Here is an 18,501-nt window from a genome sequence, read left to right as displayed (position 1 = left end):
ATTATTAACAATGAAAACCATCATCATTCAGTAGAATTAAAAATTCTCCAATTGGACAAAAGATGAAGAAATAGTAAGTCTAAGATACAAAGTTTCTGTTTGGGTAATTAAAAATAGAAAGTCAATTAAACTCTCCATTTTACCTCAAAGACCATAAAACTTTATCCGTCTCTGTTCAGTTTATCTTGCATTTTGTGAAGTTTGCAGAAACTCTGGGAAGAGGAACAACTCTTACTCTCTAGTAATTTGGTATAACATCAGATCCTGATAAATTGCATCTGTTGACTTTAGTACAAACCAGATATTTTGTATAGAGTAGCTTTTGCAATTCTGTTGATGAGGACAAAAAAAACTGCAATGAAATCATCACATCCTGCCTTCTGTTAGGAGAGAGAACCTGCCTCTCTCAGGACTCCATTCTTCACTGGGTAATTTGGCCAGCTCAAAGCAGTCACTCTCAAATACACTGTGGTATTGAGCATGCACTACCAAATTAGAATCTATTCCCAAAGCTCATGATTGACAACAGACGAGAATATAGGACAACATCACAAGGCAGGCTTCACATTAAGTGACCAAATTCAAGGTGAAACTTCTAGAGCTCCAATTTAATATGCAAACAATGTGGAAAGGGTGAGGGAAATGGGATCATGGATCAAATTCTCCACAGGTAATAAACACAACACTTTAAGTGCCTACCATAAGGAAATGAATCTCAGTTCCTTAAAAAAGTTTCTCAGCACTCAATTGTGTCGGTGCCATTTCTCTTTTAAAAATACATGCCACATGGGGCTGGGAAGGTGGCTCAGTGGTATAGTGCTTGCACTGCATACCATACATGAGGCCCTGGGTTCAATTCCTCAGCACCACATAAACACAAAAAGCTGAAAGTGGTGCTGTGGCTCAAGTGGTAGGGTGCTAGCCTTGAGCTGAAGAGCCCAGGGACAGGCCCAAGCCTAAGGTTTAAGCCCCATGACCAAAAAAAAAAGAAAGAAAGAAAAAAAATACTATTCCTTAGATTTATATTTCTAACATTATTGGTTTTCTGATCATTACATCTGAATACAGGGATTATGCATTTTATTAAGAGACATTTTAAAATATTGTTGTTTTATTCTTTATTATTTTTTAAATGTGAAAGAACAGGGACATTTCTTCATATTTTTAAAAATAATACCTTTATTGCTGCTTTAGGGTTTTTATTAACTATTAAGTGATTTTGACATTGGTATTATTATATTTTAAAAAAACTATAGCACAAGCACTTTTTTTGTTGTTTGTTTTCGGGTTTTTTTTTTTTTTTTCGGTCGTGGGGCTTGAACTCTGGGCCTGGGCGCTGTCCCTCAGCTCTTCAGCTCAAGGTGAGCCTCTACCACTTGAGCCACAGCACCACTTCCAGCTTTTCTGTGTGGTTTTATTGGAGATAAGAGTCTCACGTACTTTTCCTGCCCGGGATAGCTTTGAACTGTGATCCTCAGATCTCAGCTTTCTGAGTAGCTAGGATTACAGCGTGAGCCACCAGCGCCCGGCTTGAATTTTTTTTCCCATAATAAAATATTAGGGACACACACACCTCTCCCTCTCACCCCACCCCGTATTTGAATCCTATTTAGACTTGTAGCATCTGTGGGTCAGAGTGTTGTGAACAGTCACAACTTGTATATGCAGACATAGTTTGTAATTCTTTTTTTTTTAAAGAAGAAAAAAACATCCAATCTTTTCCAATTGCTGTCATGTTAAACAATGTAACCCTGCCATCTAGTGGCCAGTAGTGGGAATACTGCTGTGGAACGCAGCTCTGACTGCTGGTATAAAACTCCTTTAAATGTTTTTTTTTTCTTTCATGCATTTGTTTCTAACGCATTTATAAGATTATTTCTTTGTTGCTTTGTATGTCCCTCCCCACAGTATAACCCCTGTTTTCAGTATATTTGATGTTGGTATAATTTGTGGAGGAGAAGAGGAAAAACAAGTCGTTTAAGGATACAGGTGGACCCGTTGCAACAATGAGAAGTACAAGTTGTCATGTCGAAAACGAACTTTACAACTTTGGGGGGGGAGGATTGGGTGGGGCGGCAAGGGGAGACTGGGAAGGGATGGGAAGTATAAACAAAGGAGGAGGCTGCAATGCTTGATAAGAAATGTACTCATTATCTTGCCCATGTAATTGTAACCCCTCTGTACAGTATGTTCACAATAAAAAAAAACCCTAAGTTAATTTCTCATGTTTTGTTTTTTCTTGATTAAATACATTATAACATTTTTATTAAAAATATAATTTTACAATAAATTATGTAGAGTTAATTAAGTGCACATTAACTTGAGGGAATTACCACCCAATTAAACTTGCTTCTTTACCTGAAACTATCAGAATGACTTAAAATTACTTTATAAACTTGTATACATATATATGTGTGTGTGTATTAAATAATCATGCTGAGTTCTTATTTTATCAGACAGGTTGACTAAAATTTGTAATCCTCTTGCCTCATAATTTTTAAGGGGTGAAATTATAGGTGTGATCCATAGGTCTAGCCAAAACCATGCAGTTTATATAATTATTATCTACATGTACAAATTAAAATTTCAAAAATCTAGAAGAAATGAAACCCTTAAAATAATTCTTTAAAAAACATTGTAGTATATAAAACACAGGTTTCTGCAGGGTGCCAGTGGCTCACACCTGTAATCTAGCTACTCAGGAGGCTGAGATCTGAGGATCACAGTTCAAGCCAGCCCAGTCACAAAAGTTCATGAGACTCTCATCTCCAATTAATCACCAGAAAATGGGAAGTGGTGCTGTGGCTCAGTGGTAGCACAATCTCTTTGAGATGAAGAGCTGAGGGACAGCACCCAGGCCCATGACTAACAAACAAAACAAAACAAAACAAAACAAAAACCAACAAAAAAACAGATTTCTAAAACTCCCTTTCATGCTTTGCAAGTCTTTTTCTTTTTCTTTTTAATCTTGCAGTGCTGAGGATTGAATTCATACTCTCAGATAAACTAGGCAAATGCTTTACCATTGTGATCTAGGCTGCTAACATCTTACCTATATATTTCTGACTCTTCTCTACTTGTCTTACACCACAATTTCACCAAACACTTATAACAACATTTTATCTTTAAAAATAGACAACACTTCTAGGAAACCATTATTATTTGCACTTCCTGACTGGAGTCATCTGGTAGCTATTTTTCAGATAGACTCCACAATGAAACTTGCATTGTGGCCATTTGGTAAATCTTCCTTTTGTTCTCTCTTTGTAGTTTACATTGCATAATGTTTTATAGTAGGAAATGACTAAGCAGTTGATTAAGCAATTGATTCTAATATGAATATATACAATATATTTATAAAAAGGGGTGCTATATTACATATAGTATGTAAACATAAGATACAAAGAAATTTATTTCCTTCCTTCCTTCCTTCTTTCCTTCCTTCCTTCCTTCCTTCCTTCTTTCCTTCCTTCCTTCCTTCCTTCCTACCTTCCTCCTTTTCCTCCCTCTCTCTCTCTCTCCTACTTCCCTTCCTCCACACCCTTCTTTCTTCCAGGTTAGATGCTTACCATGAAGACCTAATTGGCTTTGGGACTCACCATCCTCCTGAGTTTTCACTCAACCTCTTAATATTTGCCAGCATGCCTGGTTCAAAGTGACAGTAAGAGGACCAGATATGGCAGCATACCACTGTGATCCCTGTTACTCATGAAACACAGGTAGGATGACCTAGATTCCAGACCAGCCAGAGCAAAGTTAGCAATAAAACTAGAGTGTAGCTAAAGTCATATAGCGCTTGTCTAGGAAGCAGAGGGTCTGAATTTAATCCCTTGTATCAGAAAATAGAGATGGGTTGGGGGGAAGAGAGGCAGAGAGACAGAGACAGAGAGGCAGAGAGATAGACACAGAGAGACAGAGAGATAGACACAGAGAGAGGAGAGAATAGAATTAGAAAATACAGATATAAAAGTAACCAATGTTAATCTGGTGAAGCCCATTTATTTATTCCTAAACCCTTAGTCCATTTGTATTTTCCTTAATCCATATGTACAAACATATTTTTATCTACACTCACATTTCCCTAACAGACTGTAGGAAGGATTTTCAGTATTCTTTTAAAAACCTGGTGCATTGAATAACTGTGGTATCATCTTGAATCTGCAAAAATGTTGCTTTGCTGCTAGTGAGAAGCATGAAAAATTTCGGGGTTAGATCCACAGTAGAAGATATTGTGTTCTTGTATCTTGTAAATGTATGTGGTTATGGTATTTTCTATCCCTAAAGTTCTCGAAATCTAATTATACATGTTATCATGTACATATGGTAATTGTTAATTGATCGCCAACAATTAATGCTAACATAAAAACCTAGCATTGACTATTGATGTCACTTCAAACATGCATCACCAATATTTGAATTCACAATCATAATTTTATCACATTCTCATCTTATGTGGACCTATTTTGTCCCTAAAACTAGTATTTAATTGCCTATAGAGGTAGTAATTCAAGAACATTTTGATAGGCTTAAAATAAGAATTTAGCTGCTCTGGAGCTATATAAAGAAAATGTACTCTCTTTTGTGTCTTTGTATCTCTTCTCAACTTTTAGATCTGCAATTTCCTCCTCTTTCAATTACCCATAAAATAGAATGAAATCATGAGTGGGGAAATATTAAATGGAGTGGATCACTAGAAAAATTACAGTAATTTGGGGAGTTCCTTGTATTAGATGAGAAGGCAAAGAAAATACATATCAAAATACCCTTGATTACACGATGATAAAGGAAAACACAGGAGAGGGGAAAATATAGTTAATCCTAAGGTGGTACTTGCAAGGGATCAATATGTTTGTGTTAACCATTACTGCTCAAGGAGCTACCGTTAAATTGCATCCTGGCTTACACATGAACAAGTGCAGGCACTTACTACATTGTTTAATGATAGCAAATGACCAGATTGAGTCATAGTCAATGGTTATTCTACAGAACTCCACTGTGCTTTCACCAGGCTGCCCTCCTCGATGAAAACGCTTACATTTTCCAGGCCAAGGAGCACAAGAAGTGGGATGGTCGTCATCCCCCCCTGAATCCACTCCTCCAGAGACACCGTGCCATCGTGGTCGTAGTCGATTTCTTCCATCATTTCATGGAGGATCTGTGGGACAGACAAGGGAAAAGGTGCAAAAGCATGAATCCCATGAATCTCACACCCTCCTCTACATTACACTGACCTGATTGGAACCCATTTTGACTCTTAGCTAAGTGGAGAATTAGGACACATCTCTTGGTAACCCAGTACATTAGTCCTGTTAGTGAGAAAAAGTAGTGGCTTAAAAAAAAGATTTTTAAAGGAGGCGGTAACAATGATCGATAGGAACTGTACTCATTAAATTACTCATGTAACTGTAACCCCTCTTTGCACTATCTTTACAATTAAAAATATATAAAATGAATAGAAGAATATTATAAACAACTAAAGTAGAAAAAATGATTTCTAGCTACCTAGACCGATCAACTTCTAGAAGTAAGTGTTTAACTTCTTAATATATTTCAAATGAACAGCACAAGTAAAATAAGAACATTAAGAGTTGAAAGAGGGCTTTAATTACTTTCTCAAGATTATTTTTTTAGGTTCATATATATGCCAGAAAATGTCTGAACAAATTAACTTCATGGCAAAGAGCTCAAATAATTCTTTGCTAAGTAGGAAAGGGTGAGGGAATTAAGTTGCTTTTAATTGCCTACCAGAACTTAATAGATACAGAAAGTTCAATGATCCAATCATATTGAATTAGATTTTTTTTTTCTTAGAGATGGTTTGTAGTTAATATCCCAAGCTTTTCTCCCACAGTGCTTATAAGTGAGTTCATTTCTGTCCCTGTGCTATGGGTGATATCTACACTTACTGCCAAGGGTTGTTGTATGATTCAATGCTGTAATGTATTATAAGTAGAAGACGTCCATATACAGTGCCAGAGAGCGTTACTTTGGGCGTCATACATCGCCCTTGACTGTTGGGAAGGCAAAGCACTCTCGAATAACAGTACCATGATTGTACACAGGAGAACTCCAGTGGAGGACCCACTACCTTTATATACTATGCCAGTGTGATCAATTTGGAAAGTAAAACAAATGAAGACAGCACTAGAACAAAATGGGGAAAGGTAACAAGAAATGGAATACACAATGTGTTTGTGGAGGTTCCCTTGGTCATCTTCAGAGCAACAGAAGGATCTAAAGGTTGAAGACAAAGGCTTTGGAGGAAGAGGAAAGAAGAACGGTGCTGGGATAATTATGTTGTCATTCTTAAAGAAAAAGGAGACACAGTCAGGCACAGATGATTCCTTTCTGTAACCTTAGCTACTTGAATCTCAGATCTAAGAATTGAGACTTGAAGCCAGCTTTGACAAGAAGGTCCATGAGACTCTGACCAATCAACCAGCAAAAAACCAAAGTAAAGCTATGGCTCAAGTAGTAGAGTGACAGCCTTGGGCCAAAAAGCTAAGGGACAGTGCTTAGGCCCTGAGTTCAAAGCCCTAGTATCAGCATGCATGCTCACACATGCATACACACACACACACACACACACACACACACACACAAACACACACACACACACACACACACACACACACACACACACACACACACACACACATTCTTGTTGCTATAAAACCCAGAGACTCACTTCAAACTCATGATCTTCCTGCCTTCCTTCCATGCAGTTGTATTATATGCATCTGTCTTCACACGGTTTGTTAGGTACTGTTTCTTTAAACAGTTGGTTGAAAATTCATGTTTGTATCTTTAACTACTTGAAAAGGTTTGGACAAGCAATTGCAACATATGTGGATCTCTACTGATTCGTCTAAGAAATGACAAAAACCATGTATCTGAGACTCTGAGGTATTAAACAGTGGAAACAGACATCAACCACACTTCTCTTATGGCTCAAATAACCTTGGCTATGTCTTCCAGCTGCTCCTGCTGACCTTTATTCAGAATACTTTCAGTGAGGAAGAAAGGGAGCGTCACATATGCCCAAGTATCTCATGCAGATTCCATTTTGACTTCTGACTAGTAACTTAGAGATGTCAAATGACGAAAACAAAACAAAAACAGAAACAAAAAACTGATGGTAAATAATTAAGGTTCCTGAAGAGTTTAAAAAATGAAAAGAGAGAAATTAATCAACAGTCAAATCATTCATATACCTACTGGATTAAGTTCTGTCACATCCCATTCCAGGTACTCTGCCACGTGCATCATCTGACCAATGATATTTTCTAGCTCCTGGAGAGGAGAAAAGAGAAAGGGGAAAAGGGGGAGGGGAAGAGTACAATGGAGGAAGAGAGGAAGGGGGGAAAGAAAGAAGAAAGAGAAAAGGAGGAAGACGCATAAGATCGAATTCATCTGTTTTTGTTTTTCAAAAAGTAGCCCAAAAGATTGAGCTTTGTATCAATTTTATATGATCATAAACATATATAATCCGACGTAGATGGCTTATAAACTACACAAGAAAGTATAGCTTTAATATAACTGTGTCTGGTGTTTGAGAAAACTGTAGCAGGAGTGGGCAGCACACAGCTGAGAATGTTTCCTTCCTTGGAGACATATGCTTAATACCTGTATATGTTCATAGGATGTGATATTTTTTAAGTCCAGGAACATCCTGACCTTGTGGCTGGAAAACAGATGTGGGAGGTAGAAGAAACCCTATGCGGGCAACTGAGGGGCTTGTCTGTATTTTTATTTTGTTCTAGTGATATTATGTATTGGGCATCTATCTAGTCATTTACTGAGACAATTTACCAGTTCAGGGTCAAGGTTTGGAGGCTAAGTGTATTTATTTTGTAAAACAATTGAATTTTACTTTACATTTTCATACTTCTCTTCTCCATTAATAATGCTTTGAAGAACTGTCAGCCAATATATAACTGATAAGTACATAATTGGCTAAGTAAATTAAAATATTTATATATATTTAATGTTTTCATGTTTCTCTAGTTCCAGAAAAGATTAAAACTTTTTAAGAAGTTTGTAATTTTAAATATAATTTGTAAACTGCTTTTTAAAATCCAGTTCTGGGGCTTAAACTCAGTCATAAATTTTATCCCTGAGCTTTTATGATCAAGGCTAGTGCTGTAGCGTTTGAACAATAGCTCCACTTCTGACTTTTGCTGGTTAATTGGAGATAAGAATCTCATATACTTTCCTGCTTGGGCTGGCTTCCAACCATGATCCCCAGATATCAGCCTCCTGAGTAACTAGGATTACAGGCACAAGCTACCAGTACCCAGCTCAAATATGATTTTTAATTTTAATTAAAATTAATATAACCAAAATCAATATAATCAAAAGGTAGCATCTGATAGTATAACCAAAATATAAGTGTAAAAGAATAAAGCTTGAAAATATATTAGTTATAGATCATCCTTTTCAAATCTCTGAACTAATGTATGTGGTTGATACTGATTAAACAGAGTAAAATATAGTAAAAGAGGTTGTCATCTGGGGAGACAAGAGTCTATCTGGGTGACAAGTTTAGGTTATGGTCTTCTATCCAGAAAAAAATTGTAATTATAAACTTTTTGTTTTTGTAAGTCAGTTTGCCCAGAAAGCACAAATATAATGAATTTATTGAAAACTGGTTACAATTTACAAAATCCTGTGTTACTAATTTCTATCTATTCTATGTAATTTGTATACAACTTACTGGTTCAGGAAGAGCTAAAAATACCTGGATATATTTTTAAGAATATTTAATTTTCATGAATTATTATACAATAACCTCTCATATTCCAGTTACTCATCAGTAAATTGAATATTCTAAACTTACTAGTTCAAAGTTTCTGAAAAGACTCATTACTTTTCATATGAAATATTTTTTCCTTAATAGCTGATAACAAAAGGTCAATAACTTTTGTTGTTGTTGTTGTTTTGGTCATGGGGTTTGAAATCAGTGTATGGATGTTTTCCCTGAGCTTTTTCACTCAAGGCTAGCACTCTACCACTTTGAGCCACAGTGCCACTTTTGGTTTTCTGCTGGTTAACTGGTCATAAGAGACTCATGGATTTTCCTGCCTGGGCTGGCTTGATACCTCAGAGATACCTGAGATCCTCAGATCTCAGCCTCCATAGTAGCTAGAATTACAGGCATAAGCCACCAACACCAGGCTTATTAACTCTTATTATGAGACATAGATATCACTTTCCAAACTATCAATTTTATTTGTTTTTCCTCCCAAAGGTTAACTGCAGCACCTTTCATATGTCAAGACATATGACTTCAAAAGATGTTATTGAAGATATTGATGGATTAAAGGCAGTATATTGTATGGAAAAGATCCTAGAAATTAAATTCAGTCCTTTACCTAGATTAAATTTAGTCCATTTATTCTTGTCAATGATCAATATTGGGAAGAATCATAAATACTGCTGGTAGTATATATGTTCCCCCCAAATGGTCAGAGACCAATGAAAACATTTAAATTGAATTTTCAAATCAGCTGTCAACACATGGCTAACAGCCTAGTAGAGAAGAATCATTTTAATTTAATTAAAAAGAAACATTAAACAAAATGTTTAAAATGTGATTTGCATTTGTATAGTTATGTGTGCCAATAAGTATATTGAAATACATACAAGAAATTTAAATTTGCAACTGGGAAATGGCACCAGAAAATGAGCAAATTTATTATGAACTATTATACTTCTAAATATAAAACCAATTATTAATAGGCAATTAAAATAAAATGTAAAGTATTACTGAGATTTAAACACAAGAAATGCCACAACCACTGCATCAATTGAGAGTGGTAGTCCCTTCCTGGACCAGAAATTCTCCCTGGAGAAGGTGATATACCACTATCCTACTCGATATTAAGAAAATATGTCTCCAAATTCATTGCTTTGCTTATAAAAGTCTATCAGAGACCAGAGAAACTGCATGGTAATTGACATGATCAAAAATAGTGTTTACTTTGGGCATTATTAAATATATTAAGCACTTTATTTTTAATAAGTTTTCCTTCCTTCTTTCCTTCCTTCCTTCCTTTTTTTTTTTTAATTTGAAAATACCATACAGGAAGTGGCGCTCTGGCTCTAGAGGTAGAGCACTCGCCTTGAGCACCCAAGCCCAGAGTTCAAGCCCCATGACCTACAAAAAACAAACGAAAATACCATACACAATACCATACTAAAGTTCGAAAAACCAACTTTAGTAAGTTTTTTTATTTTGAAAATACTGTACAGAGGGGTTACAATCACATGAGCAAGGTAATGAGTACATTTCTTATCAAACATTGTTTCCTCCTTCTTTGTTTTCCCCCTACCATCCCTTCCCTCCTATCTCCACAACTAAGTGAACTTTCCCACTTGAAACATTTTAGACTCTTGAGGGGTTTTTTTGTTGTTGTTATTTCCTTTGAGAGACTAGAAAACAATATAATACCCAAAATACATTATCAGCAAATATAAAGTCGATTATTGGTTAAATCCTGACATAGACCAACATTTGAGATACTGATGTATTCACTAGAACTGAGTATTTTGAATTACCTGAAAAGTATCAATGATTTCCATATATTGCAAATAAAATAAATATGTAACTATGTTTTTAAGTTAATCATACTTCCATTAAAAATTTAAATGGTACAATCAGCATATAAATTGGCCCATAAAATAGGATATTTTGAAAAGAGAAGTTTGTCAGATAAATACAAATATATATATATATATATATATATATATATGTATTTGAACAGTATACGTGGGACTATAGATATTCTTTTGTATGCAAATCCTGGGGCTTGAACTTAACTGCTGGGCTAGTTTGGAACCAGACTCCTCAGATCTCAGCCTTTTGAGTAACTTGGATTGGTTACTCATGAAACACTGGTTACCAGCTAAATCTACTTTTTAAAAAGAGACAAATAGTGAATTAAAATAATAATTCTTTGAATCTTACTTGTATTTCTCCCTATTTTCCTTAGTACCAAATCCCACTATTTATCTTTCTAGATAAATAGTTTCAAGTTTGTTTGGTTAAGTCCTTTTTTTAAAATCTTAGTGAAGATAAAAATAAAAATGTCATATTTTTGTAGTAAAGCCATTCAATAGAACGATCACAATTCTATCTTCTCAGACTACTCTTTTTCACAAAGTCAAATGATAAAAATGCCATGGGAGTGGATGCAAATTATATTAAGTGTGCTTTCTGTGGTAATAGCTTTAAATTTATTCATTGCCTTTCTCTGAAGAAATGACTTTGAAATTTTCACAGAATATTTGAAGGAAAAAAAAATTACCGAGCTGTCCAGGAAGCCGTTCCCATCGGAGTCATAAAGACGAAACATAACTAGGATAAAAGAGGCGTTGAAAGAAACAGATTACAAATGAACCAGGCCAATGTTAGCTTATGACACACGCTTTAAAATTTAATTTCTACTGAAAACAAACACTAAAATAGCCCTTGTTCAAAGCAGTTGTTATTCTGTAAGATCATATCTCAATTCATGCTAATCTGAATTACTCAGTTTACAAAAATACTGGATATCAGAAATAAAGTCTGTCAAACTTGGCTTATTTATTATTAGATTATGGACCTATAAACTCAAAAATGACAATGTAGTTAAAACAATATGGCTTAGTTACTAGTGCAAAATGGAGATGATATAGAGTTTTATTGATTGGAATTTGAAATCTATCATCTACTGTTACTATATCATTGTCAAACATCTTTTTAACCTATAAAATGAGAGTATCACCATGCATGGGATTTCCATTTTCTATAGCCAGCATACAGCACATACCAGAAGCCACAGAAATGCCTTTGTTAGGATGAATACCCTAACACTGGGGGAGAATAAAATGGAATGCGATGTAATGGATTCTCCCTGATGGCTGATGCCAACACAAAATATATTGTTTACATGGTTATAACTGTCTGCTCAGATCTTAGGGGATTGATATAACCAATCATATAATGCAATAGAGATTGGGAGCTCTGTATGTAGCAGCTCATGAAAGAAAGGACCAGTAACTAGCTCAAGAATTTTTCTGTATAATTCACAGACCCATTCATAGCTGTGGAAAATGTTGCAGGTGCACTCTTCAGATAAACAGGACCTGGCTATAAAAAAAAATGAAGGTGTGGATATGATGGAGCATTTGGGGGTTTGTATAAGTTCCTGCAGGATATTGAGGTCTAGTATGGTAGCACACATTCATAACTATGTGGCAAAATTATAGACTCAACTTGATCAAATAGTTGTAGTGAATGGTATAATTGTTATCCTTGTACTTGATTATTATATTTCACTAATTCTGACATTATTATTTATAAGACACAAAATTAATTTGGTCTTCAATTTTTAAATTTAAGACAAATTTTTAAATGTTGCCGACTTAATTATTGCTATAGGGTGTTATTTTTTAAAGACACAATGATATCCTGAAGATGTAAAATGGTAAGTGGGAAATGTGTATCTTTTGAAATAAAGGAAAAATGTTAGATAAATTGAAAGACCTTAAATATTTTTTCTTTCCTTCTTTCTTTCTTCCCCCCCCCTTTTTTTTTTTTACAAACCATGGGGTTCATTCCCTCTCACATCTTCAATCAGTAAGAATAGAATGCAGAATGTGGATACTAATCATTGTGACATTTGCTAGTGTAGCATACAAGGGTGAAAAGTCATAACTTTGTAAGGAGCAAGAATTCACATCCTACTCAGAAAAGGCTTTTACAATAGGAACAAGGCAAAACCTTGTAAACTTAAGTATGTTTTAGAACAAGGGACAACTCTGTCAACCCTTACTAGTATGCATGTGAAATCGTATCATATAGATCAGGTGTAAAAGCCCTGTGCTCTCCCTAAGTAGATGGAAGAGCCAGGGAGTTCTTGTCAATTAAAAGAAAGATTAAAAATAGGAAATAAGTAGAAAAGCAGATAAGGTTATTGCTCAGAGAAATGTTCTCTGGGCCATGAAGTATAAAAAATAACTAAAAATAGGGAAAAAATCATCACAGATGTAAAATACCCTGGAGGGTTGAAGCATACAAAAAAAATGAAAAGAAGGTAGAGAAAGAGAAATGGAAGGAAGGAAGGAAGGGAAGGGAAGGGAAGGGAAGGAAGGAAGGAAGGAAGGAAGGAAGGAAGGAAGGAAGGAAGGAAGGAAGGAAGGAAGGGATATAAGAGAAGGAGGGGGAGGGGGAAGGAAAAGGGAGAGGAAGGGGAAGGGAGAGGAAGGGGAAGGAAGGAAAGGAAAGGGAGGGAAGGGGAGGGGAAGAGAGAAAAGGGATGGGAGGAGGGAAATGAAGGAAATGAATCAGTTTTGATATTCAATGTCCATATAATACTGGATATAGAAAGATAGAACAGGAGAAAGGTAGAGTGAGGATACTTTTCAGTGAGAAGATCAAAAAGTATATGAAAAGCACAAGTATCCAAGTCAAAATTTATTGTGAAAAAACTGAGATTTGAATAGTTATAGGATTAAAGAAAACTAATCACATAGTGGAAAAATAATAATTCAATACTTAACTCTATGGAAAATGATGTGTTTGGTCTACAAACGTATAAATATGTTCCCTCTGTAATTACATTTATAAGTAATTTTGATATGCATATTATTGGTAATGTCATGATAAAACCCAATTTCTTTTTTTTTAATTGTGAAAATACTGTACAGAGGGGTTACAATTACATGAGCAAGATAATGAGTACATTTCTTATCAAGCATTGTAGCCTCATCCTTTGTTTCCCCTTCCCATCCCTTCCCATCCTCCCCCCGACCCCCCACCCAATCCTCCCTGCCTCCCCTGCCCCCCGCCCCGCACCAAAATTGTAAAGTTCGTAAAACCCAATTTCTATATACAATGTAATGTACACCAAGAAACAAAATTAAAAGTAAAGTTAAAATAACAAATAATATTGATGAAATCAAACAATAAATTTTCAAATGTGTTAAGACTTTCTTCTCAAAATTAAAAGTAAAGGCAGGCCCAAGTTCAAGTGAACCATTGAACAAGTTGGTGTTATTTTTGAAATTAATAGAAGTTAATAAATGTTTAGGTGCCAAAATAAAATAATCTCAGTATGAAAAGTATTTATCAACTTCATGGCTTCCAAATGTGGGTAACTGCTACAAAGTTACAAGCTAGCTTAACTCACATTTTTTTCTTTTTTATGCTCATGTAATTTGACTTTATATAGAACAATTTTGTGCCCACACATATACTTAGTTAAAAGGTCAGAATCAAAGCAAATTATGCAAGATAAGGGAAGTATTTCTATACTTATTTTTTTCCTTCCAAAAGATGTGGAAACTTATTGTCTTTCTACTTTTTTAGCTTTATCATTGAATATCTTGTCAGGTATACAGTATTGCATTTATATTTTCTATAACATTATCAATATGAACATACTAGTATAGAATTTGCTGTTACACACAAAGAAGCATATCGTTTAGAAGAATTTAAATGGAAATTTCTTTAGTGCCCACTTGTGTGTGCTTTAGTGTTACACATATTTCAAATTTTACATAACAAATTCTAAAGGCAGAATTGGAGAAGTTGCTTGCTTTTTGTTTTCTATATCCATTGTAAAATGAAGGAATGCTTTCTCTTTTCTTCCCTCAGAGGAGATATAATAATAAAAACCATAAATGACAACTTTTCAAGACAAAAGTAATGTGGGACTTGAAAGGACATTACAATAAATCCTTAATAACACTCCAAAAAGTAGAGCAGTGGGCCTAACATTTGTAGAGCAAATCACTCTATCATGTTGTCATCTACTCATGGAGAAGCCTGATAATCGATGTCAACAGGAGAGAAAAAAATGGAATCCTTCACAACCCCAGCACACATGGGGTGTGTAAAAACATATACTTCTCTACCTAACATCCTCAAGGAAGACAAAGATGACAGATTAGGTTAAGGGAAGCAGATTGAAGAAATGTCTCATCATAGGTGAATTCAGGATGGTTAATTTATTTTTTGTTCAAGGAGATGAACTTTATACTAAACCTTGTGTAAATACCTAGCTGAAGAGACTAAATTGAAAAACAGGAAATGTCAGAAGGTATACATAGATTTATAAAGTATTATTTTGCTAGAAAAGATGTTTCTTTCATGAATATTAACAATGTGTTTATTATTTTACCTAACACTTCAGGTAAAAGAATAATAAATACTGCTACAATATATTGATCAGTTCCAAGAAAAGCAATCATTTCAGATGAATTGTGTATATGTGGGTACATGGTGGGATTCACTAGACACAGAAATTTTGCTAAGCCAATGAATCCTTTAATATGGCCCCTGAATAAATAGGGAACAGTGTGGCATGCAACCTGTTAGGAATGCACATCCTCGGACACAGGTCCGAGATAAGGCCTGCAGCACACTGTGTGCTTTCAGCCCTCCTGGAGACCCTGATGAGCTATGAAGTCTAGGAAACTATGATTTAAACTAATGGATACTTGTTCCTTTCTGCTTAGCTCCCTGAAAGAGAGATCCAAGCTCACTGATCATTGCCTGAACAAGTTAAATGTTTTAAATGCATTATCACCCCTATTTTTGTGCATAGTAATTGCTGTTTCTTCTTTTATCAGTCTCACTTTCATTGTGTTTAATAAGTAATCATCTTATGAAAGTTAGTATGTATTAAACTAAGCACTGTTCTAAAAATCTTAGAGAGCATTGTTTTTAAAAACGATTCACAATCTGACTTGTTGAATTGAAACCCCTCTGTACAACGGCTTAAAATAAAATTTTATAAAAAGTAGACATGTAGGCCTAGTTCAACTGGTAAGAATGCTAGCATAGCAAGTTTGTGGTTCTATGTTCAAATCCCAGTATCACACATACACACACAAAAAAAAAGGAGAGAGAGGGTGGGGAGGGAGGGAGGGAAAGAGGGTGGAAAGATGGGAGAGACAGAGAAAGGAAAGAAAGAGGGAAAGAGAGAAAGGAGAAAAGAGAAAGAAAATCTTTAAGGTAGAATACATGAGTAAGAATATGCGAATGTAAAGAATTTGTAAATGTGAATTTGTAGAAAGGTAAATGCAGTAAATTGCTAAGAAAGTGATAGAAGGAAAAAAAGATTCTTATTTATAAATGTGGTAAAGAATAAGGCATAGGCATTAAAAAAGACCACAGTTCTGATGATTTTGATACTGTAGCTAGAGTACTGAACACCATCTCAGGACAGCAGAGATTAAAATTAGAGTATCATCTACTTTAAGGAGTCTGATGAAAACTGAAACAATAATAATAACAGGATATTCAAATCTGGAGGCATGGTTTAACTAAAGATGAACCTGATTAGAGCAGAAAAATAGATGGAAAACTCAATGAATAAAGGCGGGGTACAAAAGGGCACCTGGCAGGGCCATTTGACTTGATTCCTCAAGTGATTTTGGATTGTGAGTTACCATTCTTCCTGAAATCATGCACAAAGACCAGGCTGGTTAAGAATTCAAACAGAAAGCCAAAAATCCTAGTTCTTAGGAATTTCACCTAAAGAGCAACATAATACTTATTATCCTATAAGTAATTAAATTGTAACAGCAAAGGCCAATTGGGGAAAGGTTTATGATGACTTTGTTAATTCTCAGATCTGGGGAAAAAGTATTCAGCTTTATATCTTTGTAATCTCCCAAATATGGTCCAGATACCACCTGAGCAAACTTTCCTTCTGGCCCATACATCAGTATAAATTCATTGAACATTAATATTTATTTTGGAAGGAGAGAGATTTCTGCAGTTCTTAGGGATACAAAATAAATCTTGAAATGCAAATATTCAAAATTTATGAATAATAAATATATTTAAAGAATGATGTTTATATGATTTATTCATAACCTAAGCAGGTGTGACTGACATGATCATATTATGGTAAATTCCTTATTGGTCAGAAAAATATCTCAAAAAGTTACTACAAAGTGCAACTAAAAAAGAGTCTTTTTTCTTCTTTTTTTATTGGTCATGAGGCCTGAACTCTGGGCCTGGGTGCTGTCTCTCTGATCTTCAGCTCAAGATTAGCACTCTACCACTTGAGCCACAGCACCACTTCTGGCTTTTTCTGCTTATATGGTGCTGAGGAATCGACCCCAGGGCCTCATGCATGCAAGGCAAGCACTCTACCACTGAGCCACCTTCCCAGCCCCCTAAAAAAGGGCCTTAATCTTAATTCTGAAATATTACAGTTTTACATTTGCTTTAGAATTATTAAAGTTTGAATTCATTATATTCACTATCATTTTAGTAGCAAAAGCATTTAAATTCTAATGTGATCAGGTTAATCTGATTATTGAAGAAACTATCAGCACTAACCAAGAGCTTAGAGGAGAGAACGGATTATCAAATTATCAGATTTAGAATAAATGAAAAATATTGTCTTGAATTGTAGTGAGTATGGAGTGCCACCAGAGAGTGCTCAGTCTCCATACTTAATAATGGAGAACAAGTCAGTGCTTTCAACTAAAATACTCTGACTTTCTCACCATAGAGAAAATAAAGGTAGTGTTTAATTTCTTAAATAATATTCAGAACTTTTAATTATGTGTGTGTGTGTATGTGTGTGTGTATGTGCTGAGAACTCTCAACTTTGGCCTTAGAGAAAGAATCTCTGCCAGATTGGTGCTTCCTGGGGAGAAGGGGCTTCACCTTAGGAGAAGGTTACAGTCTGTATGAGGACAAGAAACTTCCTTGGTTAGTAGTGGGAAGGCCTCTCCTCACAAACAAATATTTTCACAAAATAATTCAATGGATAATTGCCAATAGCATCTGCATATTTCTAACTTTAAAAAAACCCTGTGGCGTTAAGAAAAATTCTTATAATAAAAAATTGGCTTAAATATAATCATAGTCAATTGAACTTGGCAATAATGTAAAGTTGATAGATCTCAACATCCTTTGTCTGCCTCAGAAGGAGGAATTGTTCTAGTTAAACAAAGTCACTGACTAAAGCATACATTTTAGACACTTGCAGTGAGTGCTATTTACGTGTGTCAATATGCATCCCTCTATATCAACCCCCAGAGTAGCTTAGTAAATTAAATAAACAAATGCATACACTCCAGCTTATCTTCCGGCCTTCCTCTTTCCAGGAGAGACAGGTAGCAGACAATGTCCTTCAGGTGGATAACTTCTGGGGAACATGTATTTGCTGGGGAACTTCGGGGAGGGGTGATGGCTCCTTTATTCATTCTCAGACCTGGAAAAGAGCATTTGTCTCTGTATTTTTTTTTAAAAGACAGCCCCTAGCTTTCAAACATGAAATGAATTAAGAAAAAGTAGACAGATAACACACAGGCAATGTAAATACCTACATAAAAATTCTCTGGATTTCCACCATACGGAAGAGTCACACAGATCCTACAAGTGTTACAAATTAGAGCATTCTTTGGGAAATAGGGATATGGGGCTGAGCTGCTGGCCACTGGAGGCATCCCAGCTGAATCTTATTGGGCAGGGTGAGTTGATAACACAGA

At 35.3% G+C, this 18,501-nt stretch overlaps 1 protein-coding gene across 5 annotated transcripts in view; it reads right to left on the bottom strand.

The window, feature by feature from the left end:
* The window catches only part of Dgkb (diacylglycerol kinase beta), a 617,161-nt gene that overhangs the window by 432,731 nt on the left and 165,929 nt on the right, over positions 1–18,501 (bottom strand). For all 5 annotated transcript variants that reach the window (XM_069996159.1, XM_069996161.1, XM_069996163.1 and 2 more), the window contains 4 exons: positions 18,084–18,224; positions 11,310–11,359; positions 7,219–7,293; positions 5,036–5,155 (listed from right to left, as the gene is read on the bottom strand). In XM_069996159.1, coding sequence (XP_069852260.1) covers positions 5,036–5,155; positions 7,219–7,293; positions 11,310–11,359; positions 18,084–18,224 — 386 coding nt within the window. The remainder of the gene's footprint in view (positions 1–5,035; positions 5,156–7,218; positions 7,294–11,309; positions 11,360–18,083; positions 18,225–18,501) is intronic.

This window comes from Dipodomys merriami, unplaced genomic scaffold, assembly GCF_024711535.1.
Source record: "Dipodomys merriami isolate MVZ:Mamm:240054 unplaced genomic scaffold, mDipMer1.0.p SCAF_5, whole genome shotgun sequence".
In the NCBI taxonomy this organism is placed as follows: domain Eukaryota; kingdom Metazoa; phylum Chordata; class Mammalia; order Rodentia; family Heteromyidae; genus Dipodomys; species Dipodomys merriami.
The sequence above is the reverse complement of the archived record's forward strand: the minus strand, read 5'-3'. Positions and strand labels throughout refer to the sequence as shown.